This window comes from Tachyglossus aculeatus, chromosome 2 (assembly GCF_015852505.1).
Source record: "Tachyglossus aculeatus isolate mTacAcu1 chromosome 2, mTacAcu1.pri, whole genome shotgun sequence".
Lineage (NCBI taxonomy): Eukaryota > Metazoa > Chordata > Mammalia > Monotremata > Tachyglossidae > Tachyglossus > Tachyglossus aculeatus.
Window position 1 is genome coordinate 140,057,088 of NC_052067.1, and position 25,136 is coordinate 140,082,223.

At 46.2% G+C, this 25,136-nt stretch overlaps 1 protein-coding gene across 1 annotated transcript in view; it reads left to right on the forward strand.

Moving 5' to 3' along the window:
- Positions 1-25,136, forward strand: part of CHRDL2 (chordin like 2) — a 122,294-nt gene that overhangs the window by 39,527 nt on the left and 57,631 nt on the right. Inside the window, exons 6-7 of the mRNA XM_038765163.1 lie at positions 10,193-10,292; positions 23,321-23,376. Of these exons, the coding sequence (XP_038621091.1) occupies positions 10,193-10,292; positions 23,321-23,376 (156 nt within the window). The remainder of the gene's footprint in view (positions 1-10,192; positions 10,293-23,320; positions 23,377-25,136) is intronic.

A 25,136-nucleotide genomic window follows, 5' to 3' on the forward strand; every position in this document is an offset into this window, starting at 1 on the left:
AATCCCCATTTTACAGATGTGGCAACTGAGGCCCAGAGGCAGTGCTTGGTTGTTTTGCTGTGCTGGACGTTTTCAGCACCCGGTGCTGTTTTTTCTTTTGCTTTCTTGTCTCTCAAAGCTCACACGATTTTTGCTCAAAGAGAGCTACTCCCTTTTGTTAATCTGTTTTGTTTTGTTGTCTGTCTCCCCCTTCTAGACTGTGAGCCCGCTGTTGGGTAGGGATGTTGCCAACTTGGGCTTCCCAAGCGCTTAGTACAGTGCTCTGCACACAGTAAGCGCTCAATAAATACGATTGAATGGATGAATGAATGATGGCAGTCAGTGTGTCCTGCAGGTCCCTCCTCAGTAACTGACTCCCGGTTTTCATTTGGGAGGTAGGATGGGGAAGAAAATTCTGAGCCCCGTGTGGGACAGAGACTGTGTCCATCCTATCTTGCATGTACATGCATCTTGCATGTACATGCATCTTGCATGTAATAATAATGAGGCCTGCGGTGGCCTAGAGGGAAGGTAACAGTCTTGAAAGGCTGGAGACCTGGCTTCTAACCCCCCCTCTGCTATGAAAACTAAAAAAAAAAATTGTAAGTATACCAGAGTGTTTAAAATAAATCACCTAGGAGGGGTGAGATAAAATTTTCCAGCGCTTAGAACAGTACTTTGCACATAGTAAGCGCTTAACAAATGCTATAATAATAATAATAATGATGGCATTTATTAAGCACTTACTATGTGCAAAGCACTGTTCTAAACGCTGGAGAGGTTACAAGGTGATCCGGTTGTCCCACTGGGAGCTCACAGTCTTAATCCCCACTTTACAGATGAGGTAACTGAGGCGCAGAGAAGTGAAGTGACTTGCCCAAAGTCACACAGCTGACAAGTGGCGGAGCTGGGATTCGAACCCATTACCTCTGACTCCAAAGCCCGGGCTCTTTCCACTGAGCCACGCCCCTTCAAATAATAATATATATAATATAATATATATATATTATATAATAATAATAATAATAACAATAATAATAATGGTATCTGTTAAGCGCTTACTATGTGCCAAGCACTTTCTAAGCACTGGGGAAGATACAAGATAATCAGGTTGTCCCACGTGGGGCTCCCAGTCTTCAACCCCGTTTTCCAGATGAGGTGATTGAGGCACAGAGAAGTTAAGGGACTTGCCCAAAGTCACACAGCTGACAACTGGTAGAGTGGGATTAGAACTCACAACCTCTGAATCCCAAGCCCGGGCTCTTTCCACTAAGTCACGCTGCATGTACGCCGGTGTTTACTACAGTGCCTGGCGTACAGTAAGCTCTTAATACCATTTTTTAAAAAGATGACAGTTTTATATTAATTTGTGCCAAGAGCTCCCTGACTCAGGCAACGGGCTAGGACTGGGATCTGACACTCAATCAATCAGTGGCATTTATTGATTGCTTAATAATAATAATTATTATATCAATAGTGAGCCCACTGTTGGGTAGGGACTGTCTCTATATAATAATAATAATGTTGGTATTTGTTAAGCGCGTACTATGTGCAAAGCACTGTTCTAAGCGCTGGGGTAGATACAAGGTAATCAGGTTGTCCCACGAGGGGCTCACAGTCTTCATCCCCATTTTACAGATGAGGGAACTGAGGCCCAGAGAAGTGAAGTGACTTGCCCAAAGTCACACAGCTGACCAGTGGAGGAGTCGGGATTTGAACCCACGACCTCTGACTCCCAAGCCCGGGCTCTTTCCACTGAGCAACACTGCTATATGTTGCCAGCTTGTACTTCCCAAGCGCTTAGTACAGTGCTCTGCACACAGTAAGCGCTCAATAAATACGATTGATTAATAACAATATTGGTGGTATTCGTTAAGCGTTTACTGTGTTCCAGGCACTGTACTAAGCACTGAGGTGGACATACACAAATCAGGTTAGACGGAGTGCCTGTCCCACGTGGGGCTTACAGTCTTAATCCCCATTTTACAGATGAGGTCACTGAGGCCCAGAGAGGTGGAGTGACTTGCCCAAAGTCACACAGCAGGCAAGTGGAGGAGCAAGAATTAGAACGCAGGTCCTTCTGATTCCCAGGCCTGTGTTCTAGCCACTAGGCCACGGTCTTTCTCAGTACTGTGTGGACTGTACTAAGCGCTTGGGAAAATACAATATAATAGATCTGGTAGAATGTGATCCCCCTCCACTAGGAGTTTACAATCTACAGATTGAGAAGCAGCGTGGCTCAGTGGAAAGAGCCCGGGCTTGGGAGTCAGAGGTCGTGGGTTCGAATCCCGGCTCTGCCACTTTTCTTTTTCTTTTTTTTTAATGGCATTTGTTAAGCGCTTACTATGTGCAAAGCACTGTTCTAAGAGCTGGGGAGGATACAAGGTGATTAAGTTGTCCCACGGGGGGCTCACAGTCAATCCCCATTTTACAGATGAGGTAACTGAGGCTCAGAGAAGTTAAGTGACTTGCCCAAGGTCACACAGCAGACATTTGGCGGAGCCAGAATTCGAACCCCCGACCTCTGACTCCAAAGCCCGGGCTCTTTCCACTGAGCCACGCTGCTTCTCCACTTATGAGCTGGGTGACTTTGGGCAAGTCACTTCACTTCTCTGGGCCTCAGTTCCCTCATCTGTAAAATGGGGATTAAGACTGTGAGCCCCCTGTGGGACAACCTGATCTCCTTGTAACCTCCCCAGCGCTTAGAACAGTGCTTTGCACATAGTAAGCACTTAATAAATGCCATTATTGTTATTATTATGTAGTAAGCACTTAACAAATGACATAGTAAGCACTCAATAAATACGATTGAATGAATTATTATTATTATTATTATTGTTTCTAGAGAAGCAGCGTGGCTCAGTGGAAAGAGCCCGGGCTTTGGAGTCAGAGGTCATGGGTTCAAACTCGGGCTCTGCCAATTGTCAGCTGTGTGACTTTGGGCAAGTCACTTAACATCTCTGTGCCTCAGTTACCCCATCTGTAAAATGGGGATTAAGACTGTGAGCCTCACGTGGGACAACCTGATCAACTTGTATCTCCCCCAGCGCTTAGAACAGTGCTTTGCACATAGTAAGCGCTTAACAAATGTCAACATTTAATATAATATTATTATAATAATATATATTATATAATAAGAATATGTAATATTATATATTATAATAATGATATTATAATGTTATTATAATAATAATAACATTGTTATTATTACTAATAGGCACTGGGGTGGATACAAAGAAATTGGAATGGACACAGTCCCTGTCCCATGTGGGGCTCACAGTCTCAATCCCCATTATACAGGTGAGGTAACTGAGGCCCAGAGAAGTGAAATGACTCGCCCAAGGTCACACAGAAGCCAAGTGGCAGAGGCAGGATTAGAACCCATGACCTTCTGACTCTCAGGCCTGGGCTTTACCCAGTAGGCCACACTGCTTCTCATATTTTAATGCTTCTCATGCTTCTAATCTCCCTCCTACTTAGACTGTGAACCCTACATGGGACAGGAACTGCATCTGACTTGGCACATAATAAGCACTTAAAAAATGCCATTTTATTACTTTTATTAGTAGCGGCATTATCACTATCATCATCCTTATCCTGGAAGCAGCGTGGCTCTGTGGAAAGAGCCCGGGCTTTGGAGTCAGAGGTCATGGGTTCGAATCCCGGCTCCACCACAAGTCTGCTGTGTGACCTTGGGCAAGTCACTTAACTTCTCTGAGCCTCAGTTCCCTCATCTGTAAAAACGGGGATTAAGACTGTGAGCCCCATGTGGGACAACTTGATCACACTGTATCCCCCCCAGCGCTTAGAACAGTGCTTTGTACACAGTAAGCGCTTAACAAATGCCATTATTAAGCGCTTAGTACAGTGCTCTGCACACAGTAAGTGCTCAATAAATACGATTGATGATGATCATCATCAATCATCAATCGTATTTATTGAGCGCTTACTATGTGCAGAGCACTGATCCTTATATGAATGATTGATTGACTGATTGCTTAGCCTGTGAGCCTCACGCGAGACCGGATCCAAGAGACAAAATACCTGCAAATAGTAAGTGCTTCTCAAATACCACAGTTATTATTATCTTTTTATTATTCATTCGATCGTATTTATTGAGCGCTTACTGTGTGCAGAGCACTGTACTAAGCGCTTGGAAAGTACAAGTTGGCAACATATAGAGACTGTCCCTACCCAACAGTGGGCTCACAGTCTAGAAGACTGTGAATTACGTGATTATGTATCATGTGATTATGAGCCCGCTGTTGGGTAGGGACCGTCTCTCTATGTTGCCAACTTGTACTTCCCAAGCGCTTAGTACAGTGCTCTGCACACCGTAAGCACTCAATAAATACGATTGAATGAATACACAGTAGGGGCAAGTTTCCTTTCAGGACTTCCCTTTTCAATCTCAGAACATCTTAGCAAGGCAGGGAGAGAGAGCTGTTATTATCTTCACTTTGCAGATCAGGTGACTCTATTTATTTATTTTATTGCTATTTATTTATTTATTCATTACTATTTATTTATTTATTTATTTATTTATTCGTTCATTTATTTTACTTGTACCTATCTATTCTATTTATTTTATTTTGTTAGTATGTTTGGTTTTGTTCTCCGTCTCCCCCTTTTAGACTGTGAGCCCACTGTTGGGTAGGGACCGTCTCTATACGTTGCCAACTTGTACTTCCCAAGCGCTTAGTAAAGTGCTCTGCATACAGTAAGCGCTCAATAAATACGATTGATTGATTGATTGATTGATTGATTGAAAGAGCCCGGGCTTGGGAGTCAGAGGTCATGGGTCCTGATCCCCGTTCTGCCACTTGTCAGCTGTGTGTGTGGCTTTGGGGAAGTCACGTCACTTCTCTGGGCCTCAGTTCCCTCATCTGGAAAATGGGGGTGAAGACTGTGAGCCCCCCGTGGGACAACCTGATTACCTTGTATCCCCCCCACCAGCGCTTAGAACAGTGCTTGGCACCTAGTAAGCGTTTAACAAATGCCATCATTACTATTATTATTACAGATGAGGAAACTGTAAGCTCTAGACTGAAAGCTCCTTGTGAGCAGGGAATCATCATCATCAATCGCATTTATTGAGCGCTTACTATGTGCAGAGCACTGTACTAAGCGCTTGGGAAGTACAAATTGGCAACATATAGAGACAGTCCCTACCCAACAGTGGGCTTACAGTCTAAAAATGTGTCTGCAATATTGTACTCTCCCGGTAATAATTATGGTACTATGCGTCAAACACTGTTCTAAACACTGGGGTAGCTACAAGGCTAGAAAAGCAGCGTGGCTCAGTGGAAAGAGCACGGGCTTTGGAGTCAGAGGTCATGAGTTCGAATCCTGGCTCCACCACATGTCTGCTGTGTGACCTTGGGCAAGTTACTTAACTTCTCTGAGCCTCAGTTCCCTCATCTGTAAAATGGGGATTAAGACTGTGAGCCCACATGGGACAACCTGATCACTATGCATCCTCCCCAGTGCTTAGAACAGTGCTTTGCACATAGTAAGCGCTTAACAAATGCCAACATTATTATTATTATTATTATTATTATTATTAAGGTTAGCAGGTTGGACACAGTCCCTGGACACATGGGGCTCACACTCTTAATCCCCATTTTCCAGATGAGGCCCAGAGAAGTGAAGTGATTGACCCAAGGTCGCACAGCAGACATGAGGCGGAGCTGGGATTAGAACCCAGATCCTTCTGACTCCAGGCCCGGGCTCTACCCACTAAGCCACGCAGCTTCTCATGCGAGCGTGCTGCCTTCATTCAATCGCATTTATTGAGCGCTTACTGTGTGCACAGCACTGTACTAAGCGCTTGGGAAGTACAAGTCGGCAACATATAGAGACGGTCCCTACCCAACAACGGGCTCACAGTCTAGAAGCGAGTTGAACGAAAGAGATGAATCGAGGATAATCCAAAGATTGCAGGCTTTTGAGAAAGATGATGATGATGATGATGGCATTTATTAAGCGCTCACTATGTGCAAAGCATCATCATCATCATCATCAATCGTATTTATTGAGCGCTTACTATGTGCAGAGCACTGTACTAAGCGCTTGGGAAGTACGAATTGGCAACATATAGAGACAGTCCCTACCCAACAGTGGGCTCACAGTCTAAAAATAATAATGGCATTTGTTAAGCGCTTACTATGTGCAGAGTACTGTTCTAAGCGCTGGGGGGGATACAAGGTGATCAAGTTGCCCCACATGGGGCTCACAGTCTTCATCCCCATTTTCCAGATGAGGTCACTGAGGCCCAGAGAAGTGAAGTGACTTGCCCAAAGTCACACAGCTGACAAGTGGCGGAGCCAGGATTTGAACCCATGACCTCCGACTCCAAAGCCTGTGCTCTTTCCACTGAGCCACGCTGGTAGTGGTGTTGTCAAGTGCTTCGGGGAAAGTCTGGGAAAGGAGAGAGTTGCGTTTTGGACATATTGAGGTTGAGGTGATGACCCAGGTAAAGACGACCTGAAGGCAGGAGGAAAGGAAGACTGCAGAGAGAGGGAGAGATCAGGTCAGAGATAGAGATTTGTAAATAATAATAATAATGGCATTTATTAAGCTCTTACTATGTGCAAAGCACTGTTCTAAGCGCTGGGGAGGTTACAGGGTGATCAGGTTGTCCCACGGGGGGCTCACAGTCTTAATCCCCATTTTACAGATGAGGTAACTCAGGCACAGAGAAGTAAAGCGACTTGCCCAAAGTCACACAGCTGACAATTGGCGGATCTACTGTGGGAGAGTGCTAAATGAAGTGGTTATAGCAAGGGATTCATTCATTCATTCAGTCGTGTTTGTTGGGCGCTTACTGTGTGCACTGTGTGTACTGTGTGCACTGTACTAAGCACTTGGGAAGTACAAGTTGGCAACATACAGAGACGGTCCTTGCCCAACAGCGGGCTCACAGTCTAGAAGGGGGAGACAGACAACAAAACAAAACATATTAACAAAATAAAAGCAATAGACTAAATATGTACAAATAAAATAAATAGAGTAATAAATCCGTACAAACATATATACATATATGCTGTGAAGCAGCGTGGCTCAGTGGAAAGAGCCCGGGCTTTGGAGTCAGAGGTCGTGGGTTCGAATCCCGGCTCCGCCACACGCCTGCTGTGTGACCTTGGGCAAGTCACTTCACCTCTCTGAGCCTCAGTTCCCTCATCTGTCAAATGGGGATGAAGACTGTGAGCCCCGCGTGGGACAAACTGATCACCCTGTATCCCCCCAGTGCTTAGAACAGTGCTTTGCACATAGTAAGCGCTTAACAAATGCCATTATTATTATTATTATTATTATTATTATTATACAGGTGCTGTGGGGAGGGGAAGGAGGTAAGATGGGGGGGATGGGGAGGGGAAGGAGGGGGCTCAGTCTGGGAAAGCCTCCTGGAGGAGGTGAGCTCTCAGTAGGGATACTTGTATTGATAAAAATCTCACTGTCAGTAGTCTTAGCTTCAAACCTCAAGAAAAGATTTATACACGGATACTTAGTCTGCGCATAGTAGGCACTCAATAAATACATTTGACTGACTGACTGAAAACAATTCAGCCAGAGAGGAAATGAGTGGGCAGAGGGTTTACACAATCCATCAGAGGCAAAGCCGGGCTCGAATTCAGGTGTCCCGACTCCCCGGGTCATGTCAGTGCTTAGAACAGTGCTTGGCACATAGTAAGCACTTAACAAATACCATTATTATTACTATTATTACTATTACATCATCTCTTTGGCCTCTCATCGCAGTTTCGGCATCTCCCTCTTGGTCTCCCCGCCTACCTTCAGCCTCTGTTCCCGGAGAGCAAACCCCCTTGTGATTGCCATCTTCCGGGTTGGCATAATAAAGTCCTCCACCGTTCCACATGGTCAGTCAGTCAATCATATTTATTGAGTGCTTACTGTGCGCAGAACACTGTACTAAACGCTTGGGAGAGTACGATGTAAGCAGCAAGGCCTAGTGGAAGTGCTTCCTACATCGCTCTTAGTACAGTGCTTAACAAATGCCATTATTATTATTGCTCTACATACAGTAAGTGCTCAATAAATACAATTGAATGATAGACACAGATCTGGGAGTCCGCAGATCATGGTTTCTGTCTCCCCCTCTAGACTGTAAGCTCCTTGTGGGTAGGGAATGTGTCCGTTTATTGCTATATTGTAATAATGATGGCATTTATTAAGCACTTACTATGTGCAAAGCACTGTTCTAAGAGCTGGGGGGTTACAAGGTGATCAGGTTGTCCCACGGGGGGCTCACAGTCTTCATCTCCATTTTACAGATGAGGGAACTGAGGCCCAGAGAAGTTGTGACTTGCCCAAAGTCACACAGCTGACAGTTGGCGGAGCTGGGATTTGAACCCATGACCTCTGACTCCAAAGTCCATGCTCTTTCCTCTGAGCCACGCTGCATTGTACGCTCCCAAGTGCTTAGTAGAGTGCTCTGCACACAGTAAGCGCTCAATAAATACGATTGAATGAATGAATGAATGAATGAATGCTCTGCACACAGTAAGCGCTCAGTAAATATGACTGACTGACTGACTAGATTGATTGCCTGGCTGGATTAGTGAGACTTCTTTTTTTTTTGTGGCATTTGTTAAGCACTTTCTAGGTGCCATTCATTCAACTGCATTTATTGAGTGCTTACTGCATGCAAAGCACTGTACTAAGCGCTTGGGAGAGTTCACTATAACAACAGACACATTCCTGTCCACAACAAGCTTGCAGTCTAGAGTCTAAACAGTGCCAGGCACTGTACTAAGCGCTGGGGTAGATCCAGTGAGAAGCAGTGTGGCTAATGAGAAGCAGCGTGGCTCAGTGGAAAGAGCATGGGCTTTGGACTCAGAGGTCATGGGTTCAAATCACAGCTCTGCCAATTGTCAGCTGTGTGATTTTGGGCAAGTCACTTAACTTCTCTGGGCCTCAGTGACCTCATCTGTAAAATGGAGATGAAGACTGTGAGCCCCCCGTGGGACAACCTGATCACCTTGTAACCTCCCCAGTGCTTAGAACAGTGCTTTGCACATAGTACTAATAAATGTCATTATTATTATTATTATTATTATTGTTATTATTATCATTATTATTATCCAAGCTAGTCAGATTGGACGCAGTCCCTGTCCCACATGGACTCATGGTTTTATCCCCATTTTATAGATAAGGGAACTGAGGCACCCAGAGAAGCCAAGTGTTTTGAGTGCTTATTGGGGAAGCAGCGTGGCTCAGTGGAAAGAGCCTGGGCTTTGGAGTCAGGGGCCGTGGGTTCAAATCCCAGCTCCGCCACTTGTCAGCTGGGTGACTTTGGGCAAGTCACTTCACTTCTCTGCGCCTCAGTTACCTCATCTGTAAAATGGGGATGAAAACTGTGAGCCCACCTGTGGGACAACCGGATCACCTTGTAACCTCCCCAGCGCTTAGAACAGTGCTTTGCACATAGTACTAATAAATGCCATTATTATTATTATCTAAGGTAGTCAGGTTGGACGCAGTCCCTGTCCCACATGGACTGACGGTTTTATCCCCATTTTACGGATAAGGGAACTGGGGCCCATCATCATCATCATCAATCATATTTATTGAGCGCTTACTATGTGCAGAGCACTGTACTAAGCGCTTGGGAAGTACAAATTGGCAACATATAGAGACAGTCCCTACCCAACAGTGGGCTCACAGTCTGAAAGGAGGCAAATGTGAGCGGCACAATCACGACATTTACTCTGCATACAATACCATAGTTTTGATAGATTTTAGACCTGGAGTAAATTTTTGCAAATTTTTGCAAACACATAGAGACAGTCCCTACCCAACAGTGGGCTCACAGTCTAAAAACGAGAGACAGAGAACAAAACCAAACATACCAACAAAATAAAATAAATAGGATAGATATGTACAAGTAAAATAAATAAATAAATAGAGTAATAAATATGTACAACCATATATCCATTTATACAGGTGCTGTGGGGAAGGGAAGGAGGTAAGATGGGGGGATGGAGAGGGGGACGAGGGGGAGAGGAAGGAAGGGGCTCAGTCTGGGAAGGCCTGGGCCCAGAGAAGCGAAGTGTTTTGCCCAAGGTCACCCAGCGGACCGTTGGCGGAGTCAGGATTAGAACGCAAGTCCTCCTGACTCCGAGGATTGTGTTCGATCTGCTAGGCCTCGCTGCTTCTCGCAGACTAAGATTTCCTGTTTCTCTGTCCCCAGGAAGGTCAGATCTACTGTGCCTTGATGACGTGTCCCGAGCCCGAGCCCGGTTGCTCCTCTCCGCTCCCGGGGCCCGGCTCCTGCTGCCCGGCCTGCCAAGGTCAGTGCACTTTGCCAGTTTGGGGAGGGGCAGGGTTGTGGGGCATAGGCCATGCCAAGCCGATCCTAGGTGCCTGTTGCGTTGTTTTACTGTAGTAATAATAATAATAATAATAATAATAATAATAATAATGGTATTTTGTTATTAATAAAAAATAATAAAGGTATTTGTTAAGCGCTTACTAGGTGCCAAGCACTGTTCTGAGCACTGGGGTAACAATAATAATAATAATAATAATAATAATGGCATTTGTTAAGCGCTTACTATGTGCAAAGCACTGTTCTAAGCACTGGGGGGGCTACAATGTCAAGTTGTCCGACGTGGGGCTCACAGTCTTGATCCCCCTTTTTACAGATGAGGTAACTGAGGCTCGGAGAAGTGAAGTGACTTGCCCAAGGTCACACAGCAGACTTGTGGTGGAGACGGGATTCGAACCCATGACCTCTGACTCCAAAGCCCGGGCTCTTTCCACTGAGCCACTCTGCTTCTCTGCTTACAATGTACAGTGCTCTGCACATAGTAAGCGCTCAATAAATACAATTGATTGATTGATTACAATGTCAAGTTGTCCCACGTGGGGCTCCCAGTCTTCATCCCCATTTTCCAGAGGAGGTCACTGAGGCCCAGAGAAGTGAAGTGGCTTTCCTAAAGTCACACAGCTGACAAGTGGCAGAGTCGGGATTAGAACCCACGACCTCTGATTCCCACGCCCGGGCTCTTTTCCACGCCAGTGCCAGGCACTGTACTGAGCGCGGGGGTGGATACAAGGAAATCGGGGTGGACACGGTCCCTGTCCCACGTGAGGCCGAGCCCGTTGTTGGGTAGGGATTGTCTCTGTTGCCGAATTGTACTTTTCAATAATAATAATAATAATTTTGGTATTTGTTAAGCGCTTACTATGTGCAAAGCACTGTTCTAAGCGCTGGGGAGGATACAAGGTGATCAGGTTGCTCCATGTGGGGGCTCACAATCTCAATCCCCATTTTACAGATGAGGTAAGTGGGGCCCAGAGAAGTGAAGTGACTTGCCCAAAGTCACACCGCTGACAAGCGGTGGAGCCGGGATTTGAACCCATGACCTCTGACTCCAAAGCCCGGGCTCTTTCCACTGAGCCAGCACTTAGTCCAGTGCTCTGCACACAGTAAGCGCTCAATAAATACAATTGAATGAATGAATGAAGCTACAAAGAGGATGGTGTGTTCCCTTCAAAACCTAATAATAATAATGGCATTTATTAAGCGCTTACTATGTGCAAAGCACTGTTCTAAGCGCTGGGGAGGATACAAGGTGATCAGATTGTCCCACGTGGGGCTCACAGTCTTCATCCCCATTTTACAGATGAGGTAACTGAGGCACAGAGAAGTGAAGTGACTTGCCCAGAGTCACACAGCTGACAACTGGCAGAGGTAGGATTTGAACCCGTGACCTCTGACTCCAAAGCCCGTGGTCTTTCCACTGAGCCACGCTGCTTCTCAACCTACTGAGCGGATTCACCCCATCACCTCAATCAATCAATCAATCGTATTTATTGAGCGCTTACTGTGTGCAGAGCACTGTACTAAGCGCTTGGGAAGTACAAGTTGGCAACATATAGAGACAGTCCCTGCCCAACAGTGGGCTCACAGTCTAAAAGGCTCCCATCACTCTCTAAACCTATTCCCCCAACGCGAAGGCGCACCTCGACTTTCCCATTCCCTGTCATCCTGCGACGTCACTCCCTTCTAAGAATAATCCATTCATCGATCCTATTTATTGAGCGCTTACCGTGTGCAGAGCACCATAGTAAGCACTTGGGAGAGTTCACCAGAACAGAAGAAGCAGCTTGGCTTTAGTGAACATAGCCCGGGCCTGGGGCCCAGAAGGACCTGGGTTCTAATCCCGGTTCGACCGTGTGTCTGCTGCGTGACCTTGGGCAAGTCGCTTCAGTTCTCTGGGCCTCAGTTCCCTTATCTGGAAAATGGGGATGAAAAACTTGAGACCCATGGCGCTCAGGGACTGTCCAACCTGATTAACTTCTATCCACCCCAGAGCTGAGAACAGGGCTTGGCACATAGTAAGTGCTTAACAAGTACCATAATCATTATGGTCATTATTATTCATTCATTTCATTCAATCGTATTTATTGAGCGCTTACCGTGTGCAGAGCACTGGACTAAGCGCTTGGGAAGTACAAGTTGGCAACATATAGAGACGGTCCCTACCAAACAGCGGGCTCACAGTCTAGAAGGGGGAGATAGACAACAAAACAAAACAAAACATGTAGACAGGTGTCAGAGTCTTCAGAACAGATAGAATGAGGAAACTGAGGCCCCAGAAGTTAAGTGACTTGCCCAAGTTCACGCAGCAGATGATTGCCACGGTGGGGATTTAATGGCAGAGTTGGGATTAGAAGCCAGGTTTCCTGACTTTTTATTATTATCATTCTTCTTCTTTTTATTATTACAGTACTCATTAAGCACTTAATACATGCCAAGCACCTTACTAAGCACTGGGGTAGGTAATCAATCAATCAATCAATCGTATTTATTGAGTGCTTACTGTGTGCAGAGCACTGTACTAAGCGCTTGGGAAGTACAAGTCCCTGTCCCACATGGGGTTCCCAGGCGAAGTCCAAACTTAAAGTAGGATTTTCGGATCCAGGCACCTAACACTGGGACACAGGGCTGCCGCCCGGCTGGAAGATGCCCAGATCGATGGCTCCACCAATTGTGACTTTGGGCAAGTCACTTCACTCCTCTGGGCCTCAGTTCCCTCATCTGGAAAATGGGGATGAAGACTGTGAGCCCCCAGTCTGACAACCTCATCACCTTGTAACCTCCCCTGTGCTTAGGACAGTGCTTTGCACATAGTATGTGCTTAATAAATGCCATTATTATTATTACTATTATTATTATCTAACGACCGGAGGAATCATTCATTCATTCATGAGAAGCAGCGTGGCTCAGTGGAAAGAGCCCAGGTTTGGAGTCAGAGGTCATGGGTTCAAATCCTGACTCTTCCAATTGTCAGCTATGTGACTTTGGGCAAGTCACTTCACTTCTCTGTGCCTCAGTTACCTCATCTGGAGAATGGGGATTAAGACTGTGAGCCCCCCGAGGGACAACCTGATCACCTTGTAATCTCCCAAGCGCTTAGAACAGTGCTTTGCACATAGTAAGCGCTTAATAAATGTTATTATTATTATTATTATTATTCATTCAATCGTATTTATTGAGCACTTACTGTGTGCAGAGCACTGTGCTAAGCGCTTGGGAGGATGCAGGGGAAAGGGACACTGTCGGAAGGCAGTGTGGAGCTACTGCCCTGCACGTGCTCAGAGCTAGCTTGGCCACCGCTGGAAATAGCAGGGCAGCATTGGCACTGGTCACCCGGGACTTGAGTAATAATAATAACGACGACATTTGTTAAGCGCTTACTATGTGCCAAGCACTGTTCTAAGCACTGGGGGGGGGATACAAGGTAGTCAGGTTGTCCCACGTGGGGCCCACAGTCTTAATCCCCGTTTTCCAGATGAGGCACCTGAGGCCCAGAGAAGTGAAGTGACTTGCCCAAAGTCACACAGCAGACAAGCGGCAGAGCTGGGATTAGAACCCATGACCTCTGGCTCCTGAGCCCATGTTCTTTCCACTGAGCCACGCTGCTTCTGAGAATCAGCCAATCAATCAGTGGTATTTCTTGAGCCCTTGAGCACTGTATTAAGCGTGTAGGAGAGTACGCTACAACAGAATTGGCAGCCACTAGCCCCTCCCTCCTCAAATCCGACAGACAATTAATCTCCCCCGCCGCCGCTTATAGCCTTATTGAAGGCACATAATAATAATAGCGATGGTATTTATTAAGCGTTTACTATATGCCAAGCACTGTTCTAAGCACTGGGGTAGGTACAAGGTGATGAGGTTGTCCCACGGGGGGCTCACAGTCTTAATCCCCATTTTACAGATGAGGGAACTGAGGCCCAGAGAAGCTAAGTGACTTGCCCAAAGTCACACAGCTGATAAGTGGCGGAGCCGGGATTAGAACCCACGACCTCGGACTCCCAAGCCTGTGCTCTCACCACTGAGCCCCACTTCTCATCTCCTCCAAGAGGCCTTCCCAGACTAAGCCCCACTTTTTCTTATCTCCCACTCCCTTCTTTCTCCCCCCTACTTGCTCCCCTTCCTCTTCCCCCCTCCCAGCCCCGTTGCTCTTATGTACATAGCCTTCTAGCCTGTGAGCCTGCTATTGGGTAGGGACCGTCTCTATATATTGCCAACTTGTACTTCCCAAGCGTTTAGTACAGTGCTCTGCACACAGTAAGCGCTCAATAAATACGATTGAATGAATGAATGAATGAACAGCTATCATTTCATTTCTTTGCATTGATATCTGCCTCCCCTCCTCCAGGCTGTAAGCTCACTGCGGGCAGGGAATGTGTCTGTTTATTGTTGTATTGTACTCTCCCAAGTGCTTAGTACAGTGCTCTGCACACAGTAATAATAATAATAATGGCATTTGTTAAGCGCTTACTATGTGCCAAGCACTGTTCTAAGCGCTGAGGGGGGGATACAAGGTGATCAGGTTGTCCCGCTGTGAGCCCACTTTCTAGACTGTGAGCCCGCTGTTGGGTAAGGACCGTCTCTATATGTTTGTTCATTTATTCATTCAATCGTATTTATTGAGCGCTTACTGTGTGCAGACCATTGTACTAAGCGCTTGGAAAGTACAAATTGGCAACGTATAGAGACGATCCCTACCCAACAACGGGCTCACAGGCTAGAAGGGAGAGACAGAGAACAAAACAAAACATATTAACAAAATAAAATAAATAGAATAGATATGTACAAGTAAAATAAATAGATAAATAGATAAATGAGAAGCAGCGTGGCTCAATGGAAAAGAGCCCGGGCTTTGGAGTCAGAGGTCATGGGTTCAAATCCCGGCTCCACCAATTGTCAGCTGTGTGACTTTGGGCAAGTCACTTAACTTCTCTGTGCCTCAGTTACCTCATCTGCAAAATGGGGATGAAGACTGTGAGCCCCCCGTGGAACAACCTGATCACCTTGTAACCTCCCCAGCGCTTAGAACAGTGCTTTGCACATAGTAAGCGCTTAATAAATGCCATTATTATTATAAATAAAGTAATAAATATGTACAAACATATATACATATATACAGGTGCTGTGGGGAAGGGAAGGAGGTAAGATGGGGGGGATGGAGAGGAGGACGAGGGGGAGAGGAAGGAAGAGGCTCAGTCTGGGAAGGCCTCCTGGAGGAGGTGAGCTCTCAGTAGGGCCTTAAAGGGAGGAAGAGAGCTAGCTTGGCATCGGATGGGCAGAGGGAGGCCATTCCAGGCCCGGGGGAGGACGTGGGCCGGGGGTCGATGGCGGGACAGGCGAGAACGAGGCCTAACGGTGAGGAGATTAACGGTGGAGGAGCGGAGGTTGCGGGCTGGGCTGGAGAAGGAGAGAAGGGAGGGGAGGTAGGAGGGGGAGAGGGGCTGGACAGCCTTGAAGCCCAGGGTGAGGAGTTTCTGCCTGATGCACAAATTGATTGGTAGCCACTGCAGATTTTTGAGGAGGGGAGTAACATGCCCAGAGCGTTTCTGGACAAAGACAATCCGGGCAGCAGCATGAAGTATGGATTGAAGTGGGGAGAGACACGAGGATGGGAGATCAGAGAGAAGGCTGATGCAGTAGTCCAGACGGGATAGGATGAGAGCTTGAACGAGCAGGGTAGCGGTATGGATGGAGAGGAAAGGGCGGATCCTGGCAATGTTGCGGAGCTGAGACCGGCAGGTTTTGGTGACGGCTCGGATGTGAGGGGCGAACGAGAGAGCGGAGTCGAGGATGACACCGAGGTTGTGGGCTTGGGAGACGGGAAAGATGGTAGTGCCGTCAACAGAGATGGGAAAGTCAGGGAGAGGGCAGGATTTGGGAGGGAAGACAAGGAGTTCCCGTGCCACCGCTGCCCAGCCCGGGGGAATTTTGACTCGTAGCCGACGGCCATCCACTCGGTAGCCACTGGCCAAGCTAGGAATGGAATGGGTAGGCCTCTGCTCGACTCTCCCTCCGGTCGCTGAGACCGGCGGAGCGCTGGAAACTCTCCACGTGCGATCCTGAGAAGGGAGAGTACGGTGTAACAGAGCTGGTCTACACGTTCCCCTCAGCTGACCTTTTCCCTTTCTTTGGTTTTGGGGACGTGGACGTATCCCAGAGAATCAATCAATCAATCAATCGTATTTATTGAGCGCTTACTATGTGCAGAGCACTGTACTAAGCGCTTGGGAAGTACAAATTGGCAACATATAGAGACGGTCCCTACCCAACAGTGGGCTCACAGTCTAAAAGTTAGAAGTTAGAGTCGGGATGGACCCTGAGATTTGGGGACTGTCTCTCCAAAATCAGGAGTCAGGAATCAGCGTCACCTGAGTCAAACCACAGACCGGGCTGGGCTCTGCAGGGAGGGATAGGAGTAGATCCATCCCAGTGCTTGGTACAATGCTTAGCACCTAGTGCTTATTAACAACAAAAACAATAATTATGGTATTCGTAAAATGCTTACTATATACCAAGTACTGTTCTAAGCGCTGGGGTAGATACAAGATATTCAGGTTGGCCACAGTCCCTGTCCCACATGGGGCTCACAGTCTAGGGGATAAGGAGAACAGATATTTCATTCAATCGCATTTACTGAGCACGTACTTTGTGCGGAGCGCTGTACTAAGCACATGGGAAAGTATGATAGAACGATAAACAGTGGCATTCCCTGCCCACAATCCAGATTTTGCAGATGTGGAAACTGAGGCACAGAGAAGCTCAGTGACTTAGCCAAGATCACCCAGTGGGCATGTGGTTGAGTAGGTAGGAATTAGAACCCAGGTCTCTAGTTCTTTCTATTAGGTCAGCGTGGCTCAGTGGAAAGAGCACGGGCTTTGGAGTCAGAGGTCATGGGTTCGATTGCTGGCTCCACCACATGTCTGTTGTGTGACCTTGGGCAAGTCACTTAACTTCTCTGATCCTCAGTTACCTTATCTGTAAAATGGGGATTAAGACTGTGAGCCCCACGTGGGACAACTTAATCACCTTGTATCCCCCCCCAGCGCTTAGAACAATGCTTTGCACATAGTAAGCACTTAACAAATGCCATCATTATTATTAGGTCACACTGTTTCTCATGGCCTAGTCAATAGAGGCTTTAAATAGCATGACTATCATTCATTCATTCATTCAATCGTATTTATTGAGCACTTACTGTGTGCAGAGCACTGTACTGAGCGCTTGGGAAGTACAAGTTGGCAACATATAGAGACGGTCCCTACCCAACAACGGGCTCACAGTCTAGAAGGGGGATGAGGACTGTGAGCCCCCCATGGGACAGGCGCTTAATAAATGCCATTATTATTTTTATTATTTTTAACCTCTCTGGGCCTAACTTCCCTCTCTGTAAAATGGGGATTAAGACTGTGAACTCCCTGTGGCACAACCTGATCACCTTGCAACCTCCCTAGCGCTTAGAACAGTGCTTGGCACATAGTAAGCACTTAATAAATGCCATCATCATTATTATTTTTTTTTTAACCTCTCTGGGCCCAAGTTCCCTCTCTGTAAAATTGGGATTAAGACGCTTAGAACAGTGCTTGGCACATAGTAAGAGCTTAATAAATGCCATTATTATTATTATCATTATTATTTTTAACCTCTCTGGGCCTAAATTCCCTCTCTGTAAAATGGGGATTAAGACTGCGAACTCCCTTTGGGACAACCTGGTCACCTTGTAACCTCCCCAGCGCTTAGAACAGTGCTTGGCACATAGTAAGTGCTTAATAAATGCCATCATTATTATTATTATTATTATTATTATTTTTAACCTCTCTGGGCCTAAATTCCCTCTCTGTAAAATGGGGATTAAGACTGTGAACTCCCCGTGGGACAACCTGGTCACCTTGTAACGTCCCCAGCGGTTAGAACAGTGCTTGGCACATAGTAAGAGCTTAATGGATGCTATTATTATTATTATTATTATTATTATTTTTAACCTCTCTGGGCCTAAATTCCCTCTCTGTAAAATGAGGATTAAGACTGTGAACTCCCTTTGGGACAACCTGATCACCTTGTAACCTCCCCAGCGCTTAGAACAGTGCTTGGCACATAGTAAGCACTTAATAAATGCCATTATTATTATTATTATTATTTTTAACCTCTCTGGGCCTAAATTCCCTCTCTGTAAAATGGGGATTAAGACTGTGAACTCCCTGTGGGACAACCTGATCACCTTGTAACCTCCCCAGTGCTTAGAACAGTGCTTGGCACATAGTAAGTGCTTAATAAATGCCATTATTATTATTATTATTGTTATTTTTAATCTCTCTGGGCCTAAGTTCCCTCTCTGTAAAATGGGGATTAAGACTGTGAACTCCCTGTGGGACAACCTGATCACCTTGCAACCTCCCCAGCGCTTAGAACAGTGCTTGGCACATAGTAAGTGCTTAATAAATGCCATTATTATTATTATTATTATTATTTTTAACCTCTCTCGGCCTAAGTTCCGTCTCTGTAAAATGGGGACTAAGACTGTAAACTCCCTGTGGGACAACCTGATCACCTTGTAACCTCCCCAGTGCTTAGAACAGTGCTTGGCACATAGTAAGCGCTTAATAAATGCCATCATTATTATTATTATCATTTTCAACCTCTCCGGGCCTACGTTCCCTCTCTGTAAAATGAGGATTAAGACTGTGAACTCCCTGTGGGACAACCTGATCACCTTGTAACCTCCCCAGCGCTTAGAACAGTGCTTGGCACATAGTAAGCACTTAATAAATGCCATTATTATTATTATTATCACCTTGTATCCTCCCCAGCGCTTAGAACAGTGCTTTGCACATAGTAAGCGCTTGATAAACTGCCATTATTATTATTATTATTATTATTATTATTATTATCAGAACTAGCTAACTGGCACTGAGACAGAAACTTTTTCCTGCCCTAGATCCTATTCTTCTGTCTTCAAACCACTTTGCTAGAAGATGAGTGGAGGCCACCATATAATAATTCATTTGGTATTTGTTAAGTGCTTACTGTGCGCCGGGCACTGTACTAAGCACTGGGGTGGATACAAGCCAATCGGGTCGGACACAGTCTCTGTGCTACGTGGGGTTCACAGTCTTTAATCCCCATTTTACAGATGAGGGAACTGAGGCCCGGAGAAGTGAATTGGCCTGCCCAAGGTCACCCAGCAGATGAGTGGCGGAGCCGGGATTAGAACCCATGACCTTCTGAGTCCCAGGCCCGGGCTCTAGCCACTACGCACTGTATCTGTCACAGAGCCCGCTTTTGGGTAGGGACCGTCTCTATATGTTGCCAACTTGGACTTCCCAAGCGCTTAGTACAGTGCTCTGCACACAGTAAGCGCTCAATAAATACGGTTGAATGAATGAATAATATTAATAATAATGATGATGGTATTTGTTAAGCGCTTACTATGTGCCAAGCACTGTTCTAAGTGCTGGGATAGATACACCGTGATCGGGTCGTCCCACGTGAGGCTCACAGTCTTGATCCCCAGAGAAGTGAAGTGACTTGCCCAAAGTCACACAGCTGACAAGTGGCAGAGTCGGGATTAGAACCCATGACCTCTGACTCCCAAGCCAGGGCTCTTTTGTTGTCTATCTCCCCCTTCTAGACTGTGAGCCCGCTGTTGGGTAGGGACTGTCTCTAGATGTTGCCAACTTGGACTTCCCAAGTGCTTAGTACAGTGCTCTGCACGCAGTAAGCGCTCAATAAATACGATTGATTGATTGATTGATTGATTGATTGATTTCCACAGAAGCAGCGTGGCTCTGTGGAAAGAGCACGGACTTTGGAGTCAGAGGTCATGGTTTCAAATCCCAGCTCCGGCAATTGTCAGCTGTGTGACTTTGGGCAAGTCACTTCACTTCTTTGGGCCTCAGTTCCCTCATCTGTAAAAGGGGGATTAAGACTGTGAGCCCCCCGTGGGACAACCTGATCACCTTGTAACCTCCCCAGCGCTTAGAACAGTGCTTTGTACATAGTAAGCGCTTAATAAATGCCATTATTATTATTATTATATTATTATTATTATTATTACTAAACCATGCTGCTTCCCCATAATCCCACAGCCCAGTTCCCAGGTCCAATCCGTGCCCTCTTTCCAGAATTCTGGAAATTCTGAGAATTCCTTCTGGGGTGTCCAGGACCCTTCAATCAATCAATCAATCAATCAATCATTCAATCGTATTTATTGAGCGCTTACTGTGTGCAGAGCACTGTACTAAGCGCTTGGGAAGTACAAGTTGGCAACATATAGAGACAGTCCCGACCCAACAGTGGACTCACAGTGGGTTGGAGCAAGTCAGTTTGTGGAACAGGCAGGCAGATGGGAAGCAGCATGACCTAGTGGCTAGAGCACCGGCCTAGGAGTCCGAAGGACCCGGGTTCTAATCCCGGCTCTGCCGCTCGTCTGCTGTGTGACCTTGGACAAGTCACTTAACCTCTCCAGGCCTCAGCGACCACATCTGTAAAATGGGCGTTAAGACAGTGAGCCCCATGTGGGGCAGGGACTGTGTCCAACCTGAGCATGGGCTTGGGAATCAGAGGTCATAGGTTTGAATCCCGGCTCCTCCATTCATTCATTCATTCATTCATTCAATAGTATTTATTGAGCGCTTACTGTGTGCAGAACACTGTACTAAGCGCTTGGGAGCTCCAAGTTGACAACATATAGAGAGGGTCCCTACCCAAAAGTGGGCTCACAGTCTAGAAGACTTTGGGCGAGTCACTTCACTTCTCTGGGCCTCAGTTCCCTCATCTGTAAAATGGGGATTAAGACTGTGATTTATTCATTCATTCAATCATATTTATTGAGTGTTTACTGTGTGCAGAGCACTGTACTAAGCGCTTGGGAGGTCCAAGTTGGCAACATATAGAGAGGGTCCCTACCCAACAGTGGGCTCACAGTCTAGAAGACTTTGGGCGAGTCACTTCACTTCTCTGGGCCTCAGTTCCCTCATCTGTAAAATGGGGATTAAGACTGTGATTCATTCATTCATTCAATCGTATTTATTGAGCGCTTACTGTGTGCAGAGCACTGTACTAAGCGCTTGGGAAGTCCAAGTTGGCAACATATAGAGACGGTCCCTACCCAACAGTAGGCTCACAGTCTAGAAGACTTTGGGCAAGTCACTTCACTTCTCTGGGCCTCAGTTCCCTCATCTGTAAAATGGGGATTAAGACTGTGATTCATTCATTCATTCAATCGTATTTATTGAGCGCTTACTGTGTGCAGAGCACTGTACTAAGCGCTTGGGAAGTCCAAGTTGGCAACATATAGAGAGGGTCCCTACCCAACAGTGGGCTCACAGTCTAGAAGACTTTGGGCAAGTCACTTCACTTCCCTGGGCCTCAGTTCCCTCATCTGTAAAATGGGGATTAAGACTGTGACTCATTCATTCATTCAATTGTATTTATTGAGCGCTTACTGTGTGCAAAGCACTGTACCAACCCTTGGTGGTGGGCGGGGGGGGGGGTTCTGCAGAGTGACCTTGGGCAAGTCAAACCACTTCTCTGTGCCTCAGTTACCTCATCTGTAAAACGAGGATTCAGACTGGGAGCCCCACGTGGGACAACCTGACTATTGTGTATGTATCTACCCCTGGGCTTAGAATAGTGGTCGGCACATAGGAAGTGCTCAACAAATACCACCATCATTATGATGATGGTATCAGAGAAGCAGCGTGGCTCAGTGGAAAGAGCCCGGGCTTCGGAGTCAGAGGTCATGGGTTCAAATCCTGGCTCCCCCACTGGTCAATCAATCAATCAATCAATCGTATTTATTGAGCGCTTACTGTGTGCAGAGCGTTTGGGCAAGTCACTACATAAAGCGCTCAATAAATACGATTGAATGAATGAATGAATGAAGCGCTTACTGTGTGCAGAGCACTGTACTAAGCGCTTGGGAAGTACAAGTTGGCAACGTATAGAGACGGTCCCTACCCAACAGTGGGCTCCCAGTCTAGAAGGGGGAGACAGACAACAAAACAAAACCTGTGGACAGGTGTCAAGTCGTCAGAACAAATAGAATTAAAGCTAAATGCACATCATGAACAAAATAAATAGAATAGTAAATATGGACAAGTAAAATAGAGTAATAAATCTGTACATTCATTCAATTGTATTTATTGAATGCTTACTGTGTGCAGAGCACTGTACTAAGCGCTTGGGAAGTACAAGTTGGCAGTATTAGAGAAGCAGCGTGGCTCAGTGGGAAAGAGCCCGGGCTTTGGAGTCAGAGGTCGTGGGTTCAAATCCCGGCTCCGTCAATTAGCTGTGTGACTTTGGGCAAGTCACTTCACTTCTCTGGGCCTCAGTTCCCTCATCTGTAAAATGGGGATGAAGACTGTGAGCCCCCTGTGGGACAACTTGATCATCTTGTAACCTCTCCAGTGCTTAGAACAGTGCTTTGCACATAGTAAGCACTTAATAAATGCCATTATTATTATATTATATTATATTATATTTTTTATATTTCTAGACTGTGAGCACACTGTTGGGTAGGGACTGTCTCTATACGTTGCCAGCTTGTACTTCCCAAGCGCTTAGTACAGTGCTCTGCACACAGTAAGCGCTCAATAAATACAATTGATTGATTGATTGATTATATAGAGACAGTCCCTACCCAACATCAGGCTCACAGATGCTGTGGGAAGGGGAAGGAGGTAGGGTGGGGGGGATGGGGAGTGGGAGAGGATAAAGGAAAAAGCAGGCCACTTGTCTGCCGTGCGACCTTGGGTAAGTCCCTTCACTTCTCAGGGCCTCAGTTACCGCATCTGTAAAATGGGGATTAAAGACTGTGAACCCCACGTAGCGCAGAGACTGTGTCCAATCCGACTGGCTTGTATCCACTCCAGAGCTTAGTATAGTGCCCGGCACCTACTAAGCGCTGAACAAATACCACAATTATTATTATTATGGAATGATGCGATGCTAAACGACCGTAATCGACCCTTTCGGTTGCCACCTTGTGTGTTCCAGACAGAGCGGGCGAGAAATCGGCAGAGGAGGAGCCCATGGAGTTGCCCAGAGGGGTGGTAAGTAACGCTACAGAGAGGGATAGGCCTGGGTTTTTGGTGCCCAATCAATCAATCATACGTATTGAGCGCTTACTGTGTGCAGAGCACTGTACTAAGCGCTTGGGAAGTCCAAGTTGGCATCATATAGAGACGGTCCCCACCCAACAACGGGCTCACAGTCTAGAAGGGGGAGACGGACAACAAAACCAAACCTGTGGACAGGTGTCAAGTCGTCAGAACAAATAGAATTAGAGCTAAATGCACATCGTTAACAAAATAAATAGAATAGTAAATATGGACTAGTAAAATAGAGTGATAAATCTGAAGTGCACACAGGATGCACTCAATAAATACGATTCAATCAATCAATCAATCGTATTTATTGAGCGCTTACTGTGTGCAGAGCATTGTACTAAGCGCTTGGGAAGTACAATTTGGCAACATATAGAGACGGTGCCTACGCAACAGTGGGCTCACAGTCTAAAAGAGGGAGACAGAGAACAAAACCAAACATAATAACAAAATAAAATAAATATAATAGATATGTACAAGTAAAATAAATAGAGTAATAAATATGTACAAACATATATATATATATATATATATGTATATATATACATATGCCTAGCCAGAAGAGGGATGGGTCTCGCTCTGGCCGAGCCCCAGGCCACTGCTACACGTGCCCCCAAAGGGATGGTGGGTTCGGAAAGCAGCGTGGCTCAGTGGAAAGAGCCCGGGCTTTGGAGTCAGAGGTGGGTTTGAATCTCAGCTCCGCCACATGTCTGCTGTGTGACCTTGGGCAAGTCACTTTTAACTTCTCTGAGCCTCAGTTCCCTCATCTGTAAAATGGGGATTAAGACTGTGAGCTCCATGTGGGACAACCTGATCACCTTGTATCAATCAATCAATCAATCGTATTTATTGAGCGCTTACTGTGTGCAGAGCACTGTACTAAGCGCTTGGGAAGTCCAAGTTGGCAACATCTAGAGACGGTCCCTACCCAACAGTGGGCTCACAGGCTAGAAGGGGGAGACAGAGAACAAAACCAAACATATTAACAAAATAAAATAAATAGAATAGATATGTACAAGTAAAATAAATAAATAGAGTAATAAATATGTACAATCATATATACATATATACAGGTGCTGTGGGGAAGGGAAGGAGGGAAGACAGGGGGGATGGAGAGGGAGAGGAGGGGGAGAGGAAGGATTGTATCCCCCCCAGCACTTAGAACAGTGCTTTGCACATAGTAAGCACTTAACAAATGCCATTATTATTATTATTATTATTTGGGGAGAGCTCTCTATCCCTTACTCAGTGTGCCAGCACAGGCCTGGGTTCTAATCCTGATTCCCCGACATGTCTGCAGTGTGACCTTGGGCAAGACACTTCAATTCTCTGGTCTTTAGTTCCCCCAGCTGGAAAATAATAATAATAATAATAATAATAATAATGGCATTTATTAAGCACTTACTATGTGCAAAGCACTGTTCTAAGCGCTGGGGTGGTTACAAGGCAATCAGGTTGTCCCTCGTGGGGCTCACAGCCTTAATCCCCATTTTACAGATGAGGGAACTGAGGCAAAGAGAAGTTAAGTGACTTGCCCAAAGTCACACAGCTGACAATTGGCGGTGCCGGGATTCAAACCCATGACCTCTGACTCCCAAGCCCGGGCTCTTTCCACTGAGCCATGCTGCTTCTCTAAATGGGGATTTAAACTGTGAGCTCCATGTGGGACAGGGACTGTGGTCCAACCCAACCTGTATCTACCCCAG